The 15,874-nt window shown below is 42.0% G+C and overlaps 1 protein-coding gene across 1 annotated transcript in view; it reads right to left on the bottom strand.

Moving 5' to 3' along the window:
• The window catches only part of clcn2c (chloride channel 2c), a 205,335-nt gene that overhangs the window by 10,975 nt on the left and 178,486 nt on the right, over positions 1 to 15,874 (bottom strand). The window contains exons 20-21 of the mRNA XM_034701145.1: positions 7,605 to 7,643; positions 4,712 to 4,816 (exon numbers count right to left, since the gene is read on the bottom strand). Coding sequence (XP_034557036.1) covers positions 4,712 to 4,816; positions 7,605 to 7,643 — 144 coding nt within the window. The remainder of the gene's footprint in view (positions 1 to 4,711; positions 4,817 to 7,604; positions 7,644 to 15,874) is intronic.

Here is a 15,874-nt window from a genome sequence, read left to right as displayed (position 1 = left end):
ATCTGAGTTTAAGAAACTTTAATGAGCATTGAAATAACATCAATATTTGCACATCTCTCATCTCATGTTGTCAAGGTTTAAAACTGTATTAACAAACATTCTGATTAACCTTAACTTTATTCAGTACTACTTTTGTTTGGATGAGCAGAGATACATGTGTAAACTCTACTTGCAGACTTGGGTCTGTAATGATGATGATGACGACCCCACATTAACCTGAGACAGCTGCCTCATGAATGGGATCAAACACAGGTGGAGGGAGTTAAAGGTTTGGAGTCTCTTCTATTAAAGTGGAACAGAAGTCCAGACCGGATTCTAATAATAGCACTGAAGTCAATTTCATCATTAACACCAGCTAAGCTAATTGAGGTATTTATAAATGTTGAGGTTAATTCAGTCCATGTCAAAGGCAAATATCCTGCTCAATAACCTTAACACAAACTGTTTTAATGTTTTAAATCTAATCTTCTTATGTGGTGATGATTCGCTGCAGAGGAAACAATAACAACGTTATGTGCGAAGAGGAATTGTCATTATGTGCTCTTTGCATCGTTCATACCTTCATTCTTACATTTGTCCTTTGTGTTCAGCTCTCAGGTCGTTAGGTTTTACGACCCTGTTTTGCTCTGTTTGTACTCTCTGCTCTATTAGTACTGTATTTGCTGATGCAACGACTCAGTTTCCCCGAGGGATCATTAAAGTTTCATCTCATCTTATCTCCACTACTCCAGTTACGGCGCAGGAGTGCGGCTCAGGGCAGCTAAAAGCAAAAAGAATGCTGGGTCGAAAAAACTTCAGCTGCTGATCTGAGAGGAAGCAGGACTGAAGCCAGCTGGACTTTTTCTTCTGGACTCCTTTAGTCTTTAATGGGACTTTCTGCTTAGCGCGAATGGGCAATTGGGACGTCTGAAATTGATCCCACTGTGCCAAGCAAACTGAAGCCGAGCCAAGAAAAAGATAGTAAAGTGTTTTTAGGGCAGGGCCATTCGTAATGTAATAGTAGCTTCTCTGGGGACAGAGTCAGCTAACCTCCAGTTCAGCCCATTCACTTCTATTTAAACGGCTATTCACTGATTAAAAGGTGCTGCAAATAGAACTATAGACTCCACTGATTATCAGCCCAGTAATGTGGCACAACAGACGCTGGAGAAGCTGGACCAGCAGACCTCACACAGGAGTACTGAGTCACATTTTGTGTTTGCCATCTTTTATGGATGAAGTTTTTGGCACTGGTGATGGTGAGTGCAGGAAATGTGGGCATCATTTGTGGATGCACTGCAAGGACCAGATGCTTCAATTACTCTATATTAAGTTTAAGTGGTTGCCTATGAAGGTATCTCATGTGATGTGGCAGATTATTTACTGAAAAGGACAAATACTAGTAATGCACCTTCTCTGGCCTGCCTAGTGTTTAAATAAATGTGACTCCACTGATATTTCAGAGCCAGAGATGTCGTGCAGCATGAGGACGAGCTGAAATCAAACCGGAGCTACTGTGATTGCCTCTTCTCTGAATTAGCACCAATTATTCTGAGGGGAGCTGGTAGCTATACCTTAAACTGCATTAAATGGAGTGAAAGCACTTTAATCTATGCATCCAGTATAAAACATATGCATGGGAAGAGAGAAACTAAATGCTCATATCACAGTAAAGGTGACACTGAGGTTGATTGTGCAGCCCTCAAACTCCCTAAGTCACTTTGTTTCATTTCTGTCATGACCACTCTTGTTAAATAGAATTATTACCCAGCTTTCTTATTAATCTTCCGGCTCTGTAAGATGCTTGACAATGGTTATTAACTTTCACTAAAATGAGCAATGCCAGAGAAACTGATCACATGTCATGTTAAATCAATCCGCGGAAAAGAACTCTGGCATATTTAGCTTCTGCTTGTTGACACCATAGAGCGTAAGGTGAGGTAAAACTGTTAGCTTTCGTTAGCAGAGCAGGTGAGAGAAACTTTAGGTTAGCGATCTCTACAAAGAAACTTGAACCATGATCTCGATCCAACATGTGATCATTGCAAACAGGCTCCTGCTACACTATTAAATATGTTCTGGACCTGCCATAAAGTTCAAAGTTTCTTGTGTTCCATCTTTGAGACCTCTTCTGGAATATGTGGCACAACAATAGACCCCTCTACACTAATTTCACTGTTTGGAGTTGCCCCAGAGAATGCTCCTTTTAGTGGGGGCCAAGCAAACATGATGGTTTTATGTTCCCTTTTGGCCAGGCGGCTTATCCTATCTAGTTTGAAGGACCCTGTACCTCCAACATAAAGCCATTGGATAAGGGAGGTCATGTGTCTTGTCTATCTAGAGAAAATTAGATACACCATCAGCGGTTGAACACTTGGCAACCGTTCATATCCTATGTTGAAAACATGGCAGCTGCCAACATGACTCTGTAATCCCATTCTTACTTCTATATAAATGTATCTATTTATTTGTTTATTTTATTTGTTTATTTTTATTTATATTTATCTTTTTTTTGCGTCATGTCTGTATAGATGTTTTTTGTGTAATTGTCTGGCTGTGTGCTTACTGAAGATCCAGTGCTGTGGGAATAGGGAGTAGGACATGTTTTTTGTTTTTGTCTGTGATTGTCCTATGTTATTATTGTTGTTGTTGTTCTCAATGTAAATATCTTTTGAGACTATGTCTGAAAAATTAAAAAAAGACTTTGATCAAAAAAAAAGAAACTTCACCCATGAGCGGTGGTGATGATAGCAGCAGGGTTTAAAGTTGTGACATTAGTTTCTTTTTAAAGGTGTGTGAACCGCAGAGCTCAGAGAAGAAGGAGAGCTGAATGAGGACAGTTTCATGTTCAATCCATCTCAACAGGCAGAGAAGAATCCATCACCATGAAACGATAACAGACGTGGAATCACTGGGACTTAAAAAAAAAAACTGTTTACATAAATCACTTTAAATCAATAAAATAATATTTTGACCAAATCTTTTGCTAACGTGTTTGTATTTTAAGTGGGATAATGTATGGTTAGCAGGTAGTTATGCTAAATAGAATCCCAACAGGGTGAGACAAGACCCCTTACTTATTATTTGCATGCAATATGCTACATCAGGTGGCATGGCTCTGTTCTGAGAGCTCCTTGCCCTTCCACATGCTTACGTGGAATGCCAAAGCCTGAGGCGGGGAGAGCACACCTCTCCTCCCTTTCATGAGCAGACTTGAAAAGCTGAGGCAGGGGAAGCAGCAATTAGCGCTTTGCTGTTAGCTGATTATTTCAGTTTATTTCTGTTTGTTGTTCATTTAATTGTTGTTATTATTGTTGTTTTTATGTCTGTGTAGCACTTTGCAGCCTTGCTCTGTCAAAAGTACTTACCAGAAAAACTTTTACTGACTTCCTTTTTATATATGCAATAGTTACTTGAGCTCTTTGCTTTGAAGCAGTGGTAAAAAAAAATAATAGATGTGTGTGTTAATTTAGACGTATGGCTACGACTTCATATGAACTGACAGCAGCCAAAGGACCAAAACCTCAGACCACAGTCGGTGACTGCAGAGACATACTGTCATGTAAATATTCCAATGGACAGATTTCTCTTACAGAAGGGCCTGCAGTCAAACACTGAACAACAACAGCAGTAAACAGCTTGTGATAAATGATAGCCAGATCCAGAGAGGCCGGGCAACAGAGCACACACACACACACACACACACACACACACTCACACACATGCATGCCTGTATACAGCAGCAGCAGTGGCAGCGGGCGGTGTTTAATATGCTGAGGGAGATTGTGCGTGGTATTGGCTTTTGGCAGTGTGCAGTGGAGGGAGGGGAGCGAGATGGATTGGTGCAGGATCCCTCTCTTAAATGTTTAAAGAGTATTCACACCGAGCCCACAGGGTGGGTGAGAGAGAGAGAGAGAGAGAGAGAGAGAGAGAGAGAGAGAGAGAGAGAGAGAGAGAGAGAGAGAGAGAGAGAGAGGAGGTAGCATTATGAATGGAGAACATTAGGCACTGCCACAGCCTCTGCAAACCAGAAAGAGTCAGTGTGTGTGTTTCTGTTTTTGTTTGTGTGTGTGTGTGTGTGTGTGTGTGTGTGTGTGTGTGTGTGTGTGTGTGTGTGTGTGTGTGTGTGTGCTGAAGACAGAGCCTTTATCCACGGAGTGCGATGGTGCTGCAGTAAGAAAACTAAATCAACAAGCGCTCTAAAGACTCAAAGCTCTTATTGTACGCTGTTTTTTTCGATTCCTTCTTCACTCTGGATGAGAGAAATTGGCTTGTGTGTGTGTTTTGGTTTGTTTATATGCTCTGTCAACTTCACAACACACCACCAGTGAACCAGGTATATCTGGAGTGAGGTGGAGGGAGTCCATTTTCTTGGTGCATCATGAATATTATATTGCTTGAAAAAACATTTTCTATTGGAAGGGAAATAAATTGCAGGAGACTTTCGAAGTTTCAGAGACAGCTGATTCATATTTTGTAGAAACCCCAGGCCGGTGTGTTTTATTTTTATGATGCTTCATACTTTTTGGAGAAATTTCCTGATGATGCAGCGAGACTTCCTAATCAGTTCATATCTTTGATTAACAACAGACTTCTTCAGAATCTTAACTTCTGTATAAACACAAGGAATCACTCACACACACTCTGCTAAAGACAACTATGGTTACACATTTGTATCCCAGTGTTAGGCAGACACACATAGTTTGATCCACAGCTGTACATGCAATCAGACCTTATGCAGTGATGTGCGCTCCACCAGCTGGAACGGGGCGGGGTCGATCTTGCAGTTGTTGAAGTTGACCTGCTCATCAAGCTGCATCTCCTCCCACTCTGAGATCTGTAGGACACACACACAGAAACACACACACACGCGCGGGGAGGAAGTTAAGGACGAGCCAAACATGACTGCAAAAAAACAAAACAATAGAGGAGTAAATGAATGGAGTCTGGACTGGTACATGAAGAGGTCCCAGTTTACCTATGCAAAGTCAGCGATAAGCAAGACGCTAACCCGCGAATATCTGAGTGCCAGCAGCTAATGCAAAGGTAGATACCACACCTGTTAAAGATACCTATCTATTTCTCAGTAGTTAAAATGTGTATCCTCTTCCTAAATTAATTTCTAGGTGGAAGTTTTCATTGCACATATCTGTAACTTTTAAACACAGGACCCTTTTGAACACTGGGATCATCGGAGTATAACACAGCTTGTTAATTATTGATTGAATTAATACTCTGTGTCAGTTGAGCCTGTATGCTTGTGTGCCCACTTATTAAGGAAGCATCATGTTGAGCCAGGAAAAAGTCCCCAGAGGAGCTTTAAAGTCACAGATCACATTCTGATACACTAAAATGTAAACCCTCTTACACTGGACTTCCACCAGATCCGTGACCGATCTGTCTCCAATCCACTGTGGTCCTGCTCCGTGTTCTTTCGTCCATCAACACCCACCGGTTGTGTTTTCAGAATGCAGCACGGAGCAGAACCACCGGACAGGTGGAGTCAATGTGACCACGATTTTCCCACTTTAATTACTGAATCAAGGATTATCCGACTCCTCTCTTTATCCATGTTGTCTTTATCAGCCTCTGAAAACCTCTGACTTGATGACTTCAAGCCTACCTCCGCTCAAAATGACATTTTGTTTTCATAGTATAGAATTGAAACTTATCAGATCTGGTGCCGTGACGGATCGGCGACGGACCAGACTGGTGGAATTTGGCCGTTAGTCAGTACTGAACAGATGTTGAAACTTCTCTCACTACCTGCAGGTCTTTGGGCTCTGTGTGTAGCTTTATATACGGTATTCCAGGTCTGGATGTGTGTGTCACATAAAAATGGAGTGAAACATTAAAATGTCCCCTGAGGACATTAATGAAGTCATCCACTGTCGCCTTGTATGAGCCAGTCTGGTATTGATTAATTAATAAATAGGCAATCAAAGAACTGAATCATACCGCTTTAAGTCAGAGGTATACGACTCTAATCTTTAATAAAGGTTAGCTCTCGGTTATGTCCCGGCTTTGTTGGCCAAACATTGAATGTTTCAGTTCTCTGATTGCCTACATAATGAGTCCTGTTAGCAGATGACATCTCTATGCTTGCTGCCAGTCACTAATCAAAAGACAAAGGCATCAAATCACCCCCCCACCTCCTGACAAATCACCTCCCTCTGATAGACAATCAATGGACCGGGCACCGCTCTGAATGACTCTATAAATCACACAAAACCTACATCGATGGGCGGCGAGGAAGGTGAACGGAGAACACGGGAGGGAGACGTAGCGAGGAGCAGACATACGTGGGGGGGAACGATGAGTGATTCCGAGGGAAGAACGATGGAGAAAGTGTGAGGAATGTGAGGCTGACAGAGAGGAAATGAGAGGTGCTGTTGATGGATGAATTATGGATGATGTCATATCCAAAAATATAAGACTTCAGGGTAATCGGTCCGTCTGGGGATATTGAGAAACTTGAAGATCTGGGTCTGTCGAGGTGTGATGTCTTTCGGTGCAAGCAAGTATCGAACCTTATGTCCTTATTATGCAGGGATTTAAAGCATGACAGTGAGAGCCCACAGTGGCCTTCATAGTGTCAGTAGGAACATTGATTGCACATGTGGGGGTGAGTCCTGGCATTAAAAGAGATTGTGATCAAATTAAGAGGACTACAGGTACCAGAAAGGATCAAAAAGTAGCAGAGGAAACTTTGCTTTTGTAACTTTAACACAGGACTTCCACCAGATCGGTGTCAGGTCCGTCTCTGATCCGCTGCGGTCCAACTCCGTGCTCTCTCGTCCGTCAACACCCATGGGTTGCGTTTCAGAACGCAGCGCGGAGCAGGACCGCCGGACAGCTGGAGTCATGTGACCGAGCTTTTCCTTCTGTAATCACTGAATCAAGGATTCTCCTCCTCCTGTCCTCATCCATGTTGTCTTTCTGGTCCTCTGAAAACCTATGACCTGTTGACTCCAGGCCTGGCTCCGCTCATCATGACGGTTTGTTGTAGTTAAGTTAAAAACGATCTGGTGATAACACAGAGTGTTTTATTCTGAAAATTAACAGGATGTTTTGGTGCCTGACTTCCTGTCCCGCTCCATCTGCTCTGTTGAGGTTGATGCGTTGTGCTCCGGCATCCGGCAAGAATAGTCTTGTGTATCTGATCCGTTGCATTTCGACCTGCCGGATCAGAGACGCAGCCAGAATGCAACGGAGCGGATCCAGTGGAAGTTAACACATTGACTAGAATAGAAACCTATCAGACCCTGTGCTGTGACGGATCGGAGACGGCCTGGACATGTATCTGGTGGAATTTGGCCGTAAGTGAACCTGCTCTCTTAAACCATCACTCTAAATAACTTAAACCTTCAGCTAAAGAAGGGCAATGCTGCGATAGTTTATTGCATACATTCAGTCTTATTATGAGCAAAATGACATGAATAGATATTCATATTAATACATATCTGTAAATAATGAAATGTTGCAAGTTGTGCAGCATCACTACCTGTTGCAGCTCGGTGCACATATTTCCTGACTGTCTGGGAGACTAGCATTTTGTCTTTCATAGCTTTGGTCTTCCTGATGTTTATAGGAGTGTGTGATTGTGTGATTGGCTGTTTTCTTACCTCTCTGATCGTCATGTCATCCTCCACATCTCCATCATCCTGCAGAGAGAAGCGACGCGAGAGCAGTCATTACACAAAACTAAGATGCAGTATAAACAAAACAAACAAACAGATGTTCTGTAAAAAAACACAGGCAGTGATGGGAAAGTCAACAAATGTAAGATAAACACGGCGTCCAGTTGGTGGTTATCTCTATAAACATTCATTTGTACTTTTGGTCTGCGCCCCCGAGCGCTACATCTGTGGATGGTAGCTGAGATGACACACTGGAAACACAAAAATCACCCATGCAACACATCATGAGTGTTATGCAGCGCCACTGTCTTCAGACAGATGGGCAGAGATGGAATGAGTGACTAAAGGAGCGACTACAGTACATTTAATGAGTGCGGGGGATGTGATGTATGAGATGTCGGAGCAGATGATCATTATCATGATGGATCTGCGGCACACTCAGAGCTCACGGCTCAGAAGTGACGGGCTGATGCTGCTTGACAAGCTGGAGTCAAACCAGCAACCCTGAGGAAAACGCAGCACTCACAGAGAGGGGAGATACTACTGAGTGTGTGGGAACGTGGCTACAGGATGTGTGTGTGTGTTTAGTCATGTGCTTGAGTGAAGGTATTTACTTTCTCTGGTGTACATGCAGGAGAACATGTATGTATGTGTGTGTGTGTGAGAGTGTGTGTTACAGCCAACCCAGGGGCTGATGGGGGCCCTGAGCTCGTTTATCCTCCTCGCTGCGGTTTGTCGACCTGTCGGTAACCCTAGCAACTGATGCCGCGGGGTAGAAAGTGGTGCCCTACTGTAGTATTATGCAAGCCGAAGCCAGACGTGCCTGGAGTTGATGAGTCTAAACACACACACACACACACACACACACACACACACACACACACACACACACACACACACACACACACACACACACACACACACACACACACACACACACACACATTCTTACAGCACTTCATCTCTGCAGCCTCACAGATCATTCTGCGTGTCACGAGGGCGCTCTGAGTGAGGTTCAATGTAGAGTTAAGAGATACAGAGACATCACTTAACTTCTGTGAGTGTGTTTGTTTGTGTGTGTGTGTGTGTGTGTGTGTGTGTGTGTGTGTGTGTGTTTGCAAGAGAAGGGATCTTTTTTGAAAGACAGGGAGAAGGAGAGAGTTGGGACTGTGCATGCAAAATAGGTGCTTTCAAAAAGATTAGCTGCTCTATTAAGGGAGCAAATCTCTACTTCTGGTCAGAAGTGTGTGTGTGTGTGTGTGTGTGTGTGTGTGTGTGTGTGTGTGTGTGTGTGTGTGTGTGTGTGTGTGTGTGTGTGTGTGTGTGTGTGTATGTATGTGTGTGTGTGTGTGTGTGCGTGCACGTGCGTGCGTGCGTTTGTTTAAAAGGCGGGAGAGCAAACTTCTGCATACAAGTGACAGTAAAATAGGGGGAAATTGTGTGGGCATATTCAAATTAGTTTTGATTGACTGTGTGTGTGTGTGTGTGTGTGTGTGTGTGTGTGTGTGTGTGTGTGCAGAGAGTAGCGCTGACACATGAAGCTACATTGCTTGCTACGCTGAAAGGTCTATTTCTCTTCCTTCCCTTCCCTCCTTCCTCCTGCAGTGATCCATCTCTCCTTCCATCCATCTGATCGCCCAATCAGTGGCAACCATCCAAGACCGGGTCAGCAGGGAACACACACAATCTACCTCCCAGGACTGCTGCATCACACGCACACACAGACACACTATCTGCAGGGTTGTGTAGAAAGCTGGAGTGTATGATGACAAGAGTTTATGGTAATGCAATGTGGATTTTTCTGACTAGAGTAGATGCTACATATGGCTTTAGTAGTCTTCCTTTTAGCAAGTACACTGTAAAACCTGAAGAAGTTGAAATAACTCAAAATGTTTGTGGTAACTGATCACATAAGAGTTTTTAAGTAGCGGAAACACATTTTTTTCCCAAACTCCTTGTGTCTAGTTTAATTTTACTGCTTTGTGAAGCACAGCCATTGTGGTTTTAACAAGTGTGTGAAGACTTACGTGGTGACGTTGATGACGTCATACGCAGCGTCCCTCTATACACTCAAAAGTTGTTATTTGGACACGGATATTAACTCAATGGAGCTCTAGCCAAAGTTTAGACAGGAAGACTATAAAAGCAATCACAGCAGTTGTTTAACTCTCCTCTCCCTCGTTCAATAGCTCACCCGCTTCCAGCTGCATGCTCCGGAGCTGTCATTGGTTAATCAGCGGCAGCTGTCATCCAATAGCTCAGTGGCACGCCCTTATCGTCAGCCTATCAACTTTCTGCGTTCTTTTTAAATGTGTCTCTCTCTCCAGCTAGTTCTTTCTTGCATTGATGGTGCACATCCCTCCACCTCCCCATCTCCACCTGGTCTCCACAAAGTCTTCAATTCCTAGGATTCATCAACCACCAACACCAGTGTCTGGACTCTATAGGGGGATTTCTTCTGCTGCCAATTTCACACATCCTACGCTCACAAAATTATCCCCATAGAGTCCTTACGCCAAAGATTTCTGTCAAGTTTCATTATTCATTAAGTTGTAATAAATAACCTTTAATCTTCAAACTGTGTCTCTCCTGATTGAAATATAATTGATCCACAAATAATCAAAACAACATTAATCGTTTTGATAACTCAATAATTAATTGTTGGTTCAAATAAATAACTGGTTTTGAGTGCTGTACCCTTCATGGCTATGAGTTAGAAGTACTGGTCGGGTTTACAGTGTCGTTTTGGGCCTTCACAGAGTGCTAGTATGCTTCTTAAACACGGGCTCCTCATCTTACCTCATGTTTAAATAAGAGTGGCTGCCCTGACAGCAAACATGTGTGCACTTGATTGTAAAGGGCACAGAGTCGCCCCGTGACGATCCATTTTAAATGAATAACATGATCCTAAATTACAAACAGAAACTATTTTAGATGCTGGTGATGCTCTGCAGTGCCTGTGGGAAGCAGCCTGTCTAGATGTGGGTGGACTCCCTGACATCAGCATCATTATCATTAGTGTCCTGCTCTCTGTCTTCAGAGGAGCTGCTTCAATTGGTACAGTGATGACAAAAGAGGCAATCAAGTTTATCACTCGTACTTAAGCTCAATACTGTGATGTCTGTTTCACTTACCGCTGTCTATACCCAACATTTAATGGTGCAATAGGGACACATTACAGCAATGATTACTTATCACTCATGTGCAGGCTGTTAACTGCTGATTTCCTTACTGCTGCTGCTCATTTTGTTCATTACTTTTGAATGTTATTACTGCCTTATCTGTGCATCTTATTAAACTGCTAAGGACTTCAACAATTGTTAAATACCGCCATTGAAGACAATCAAAACCAGAGTGGTGTGAGCCGTAATGACAGTTTGGAAAAGTTGTAAAAAGTTGGGTTTATTGTTCAACATTTAAAGCAAAGAAACATGGAAATATCAGAATATAGTGTCAGCTTAAAATGTGCAAACATGGGATGGTTACTCACTCACCAATCTGTTCTTGATTGGTTATGTCTAACTTAATGGTGCAGTACAGATATTGTTCATGTGCAGGCAGTTAACTTCTGATTTCCCTGCACATTTTGCTCATTACTTTCTAACTTTATTACCTACGCATCTTTGTACCTGAGTATATTGCTGGGCACAATTGTTAGAAAATCATTAGAAGCATTCAAACTAGATTAGACTGAGCAGTGAGGGCACTACAGGAAAAGTTGTGTACCCTGTAAAGTTGGGATTATTTAAAGCCACAGTAAGGAGTTTTTCGCTGGTTGTGAAACAGATTGAAGTTGCTACAAATTCATCTCTATGATTGCAAAAGCACTCAAAACAAGTGACAACCAGATTGAGAAATTCTAAATCTATAGTTTTAATGCTTGAAACAGCTGCGAGGAGATAGGTGTCGGACCAGACGATTGATAGCACAATGAAGAAACAGCCTTTTAACCTTTTCAACCTTTTCAACAGCAAATAGTCACATTTTGTTGTTAACAGAGAGCAGAGCAAGAGTTTTTGTTGGGAAACACTACCTTGATGTTTAGGACTAAATCAGATTTACCCACAGGGGGCGCCAAAAGTGACACACACTTAAAGTTCCTCACTGCAGCTTTAAGTAACAACCATCCAAATCTGAAACTTCTGTTTACTCAGTCATCTCATTCTTTCCACTGATGCTCTCAAACCTGCGACACATTTGTCACCAAGAAAGACTCTGATATCAAGCAACAAATCATTTCACCCTCAAAACAAATTACAGTCCGTTTGTCACGCTCATCTCCTTAAGATAACACACACCTCCCTGTGTATCTCGTCTGTGTTGTCTGAAATTATTCAGGAAATGAAACTCCATCCCGTCCCCTGAATATTCTCCCTATCAGATACCCGAAGGACATTTTTAATGGAGTCGGTGTCTTACATCTTATAACTCGCACCCATTGAACCCATTAGGAAAGTGCTAACACTCGACCTTCTTAAAACTAATGTCAATCTTGCTATATGGCTCTTAAATATGAAGTGTCCGACTTTGATATACTCTATAAAGAGATCATTTCAACACCAACACCTTTGAACTTCTGTGACCGTTAGCCATTTTCTTCATTGCTCATCCCCTGGTGGTAAATTATTGAGTACAAATCCCTCTATCCTCTTGAAACTTTTAAGTACTGAGTCGGCTTGGAGTCAAATTTGCAGATATGCTTTGATAAGCTCTATTTAATTTTTTTTCCACAGTCAGTGATTCTCTTTAAATGCTTGTGCCATTTTTAGCTTTAAAGTAACTGCATGAGCTAATTTTAATTATTTACTAAGTGTAGTTGCACCCAAGTGGCAATCTTGGAAATCAGTGAAACTTCATTTCCTCAAGTGTCCACTTGAGGCTGTCTCCAAAACTAAAGGAAACCCCATTACAGCCCATATTACAACGCCCGTATTACAGTACTGGTAATAAAATAGGTTTTGGTCCTATTATTTTATTTGTGGCAACTGTATGTGAAGTGTTTCTTTTTATCAACTTAACCAATATTAAGGCAAAGAACTATCCATAATTAAGCTTAATTGGGGGCGTGGCAGATATGACTAACAGGTGGGTGTGTTTTAGCTGTTCACTTGGCAGCAAGGACCTGGCCTAGACTCCACCTCTCTGCCTGTTTCTAGATCACTCTGAAGCTTGTTGGAGTTGACTGCCATCTTTGGGCTTCATACGTCTGTAGAAACCAGTGGGTGAGGTCACTCTGACTGCCTCCTTGTTTTATACAGACTATTTCAAAGACTTATGAAGCACTTTAATTGCACTTGTTGCAGACTGTTCTAAACTGAAATTCATTTCACCCAAAAAATGAGTTATGACTGTTCATAGAGGCATTTTTTATGGGTTTGAATCAAGTGGCAACCTCCGGTATAAAAATATGAGGCCAATGCGGAAGTGCTAAAAACTGCAGTTCATCGAGGATCTGTTTGAGGCTGGCTCCCGAAGTACTGGAAACCACATACACACCAATTCAAATAAGCTGATCTTTACAGCAGAAATAAACATGTTTACAGCCTGGTACAAAAGACGAGTGTAGTCTGGATAGCTCATTTCTCGATCGGCACACACCTGGCAATATCGAAGATATTATGATTCCGAGTTTTCCATTACGAGAGGCACAGCTGACTTGATGGACAGCACTGTAGCTGTTGGCAAGGAGGCTCAAAGCCCGCCTCTTTACGTCACACTCGCTCGACAGCAGTTATGTTGAGTTCAACATTTCCTATATGGCCGCCGCCACCGATTGTCCTCAAAACAGTGCTTCAGAAACTGATGGGTGACGTCACGGCTACTACATTCATTATTTATACAGTCTATGGCTTGAATCTCAATTTTTTTACTTTTAAGCTTCATACATCACTTTTTTTCAGATTATTTCAGGGCTTTATATGCCACTACTTTGAGGTAAGGTCACTGGATATAGCAGATAACTGTGACACGACATGCAACAAAGGGCCGTGGGTTGGTTTTGCACCTGCTTTGAGGACTACACCCTCTGTACATGAGGTGCATAATTAACCTGTGAAATCTGAACTTCTGAATAGCAGAGTAAGAAAATCAAACTAAAAGCAACAACTATCTTTATGCAGACAACACTTAAGTATGTATACTTTCTTCAGGACTTTACCAGAGTAATTAATAATGAGATGTCCCCACAACTGTGCAGCTGGATGGCAAAATTATCCATATGTGTTCATTGGATTTGGCAGTTGGAGGGACCAGATGTCATAATGACTTTGCTCATTATCTGCCTGATAATTGTGCAGCTCTGGAGTTATTTTTCATATTAATGTTGGGAAACTATAGCATGAGAGTTGTGCAGTTCTGCTTCATTAAGTTTGGTAAACTTGCAATGATAAACAAGTCATTTATTCTGCGTTACACACTCTACTTTACTTTCTGAAGCAACCAGCTTTTTGAATCTGCTCTCCTGTCACCAAACTTTGTTAGAATTTTCTTAAATATCTGTCAAATGTGGACAACTGACAATACACATATATATTCAACAACAACAACAATGTTCCATCCAGTTTCTTCATACATTTTTGTGTCTGGGCAATGATTTTCCACTCTCCACAGTGGGTGAAACTGATGCAGTGGAGTGTGGAGAGAAAAACATCTCAGAATTGAACTGCAGTCGGGAAGCTCAGAACGAGGGCTCACAAACAAACACATATACACAATATTGTTAAGGTGATAAGATAAGAGAACAGATATTCCTCTACATGTACTTCAATGCAACTGGTCTTTTTTCTCTCACAGTTTGTGTGTGTAAGCTTCTTGACATTTAAGTGTGTATTTGCCAAGAAAGAAAGAATGACGCATTCACCGCGACGATCTAAAGAAACAAAAGAAACTCGAGGAAATAAAAGAGGGAGAGACGAGGTGCCAAAAAAAAAACCTGCCCACAAGCCATCATAAATAAAGCATGGAGGCATTACGAAGACGCAAGAGTGGGGGAAAAATAATGAGAAAAACAGCCAGGAGTGACTGGGAGGCTGGGTGGCATCATTTCTCTGAAACAGACTACTGATGTCATTTACCCTGCATCAATATTTCACAGACGAGATGGACGGAGAGGAAGGTGGGTGAAGGGGGTAGGTGGACGGATGCAAAAAGAGAAGGAGGGCTCTGAAAAAGCCACAAAAATGTACAAAAACAGCGTGGTGACTGGTTGAAGATTAAAGCAGATCCAGAGACAAGGACTGAACGGATAATTGTAAGGGTGGATCTGAAAAAAAGAGGGGAGGACTAATAACCTGATTTCTTTTCCTCTGCCGGGTGTTACTCAGAAATCTTAGGAGAAAAAGATGATGAATTCTTTTGTCCACACTCCTGCTCAGGCCTGAGGAGCATAGCAACGCCGCAAATAGTATCAGAGTGAACTTTTACACTCACTAATGTTAATAATAACTCCTGATGACAGAGAGAACAGGCCTGCAGGCTGATCGTACTGTAATGCACACACCACGTGCCGCTGCAGGGGTTTATTACTAATTAGCTCACTGCAAAGCAATAATGACGAACACGCTTCAAGGCCTACTTAACACATACAAAAATTCACTGCTCTAATAATGGATCGTCCATCCAGGCGCTGACCGTACAGTACGCTCCTCGTGGATAACAAATCAGTGTATCTGCCTCTGCTGCACAATCAGACACGGTGGAAGAGGGTCATTTCAAACTTAACTCGCAACCACTGATTGATGAAACACTGAATACTAATTGAGGCTGTGAGGCGCACATTTTTGCTCAGACAAACAGCTTTTCTGCTCTGAGTTTATACACTGCTGAAAGGTTCAATCTGAGAATTATTGAGATATGGAAATCCACTTTTTTTTTACTGGATCTGGTCCGATTTTCAAAGAAACACCGGACAGGATTAAACTGATCTAGCTACTAACACTGAGATTACCAGCTCCAGATGACGTGTGCTCTTAATGGGACGACACACCGTATACTTTGTCCGCAGGGGGCGCTATAATCCACACAGTCTGAGACCCTCAGAGCGGTATCAAATTAAATATTGTTTGTTCACAACTGTAATCATCTTATGGAGAAAAAACACTTGTAGTTCTTAAACCTTAAATATTATTTTTTGTTGTACTATGTAAGGGTTTAGTAAGGCAGCAATTCAAGACCAAGATGCTAAAATATGTCAAACGTATCAACTCAAATATGAATTATTATATCGACTGAGAATCTTAAAAGTTCTATCACATTTT

This window comes from Notolabrus celidotus, chromosome 14 (genome assembly GCF_009762535.1).
Source record: "Notolabrus celidotus isolate fNotCel1 chromosome 14, fNotCel1.pri, whole genome shotgun sequence".
NCBI classification, from domain to species: Eukaryota; Metazoa; Chordata; class Actinopteri; order Labriformes; family Labridae; genus Notolabrus; species Notolabrus celidotus.
The sequence above is the reverse complement of the archived record's forward strand: the minus strand, read 5'-3'. Positions and strand labels throughout refer to the sequence as shown.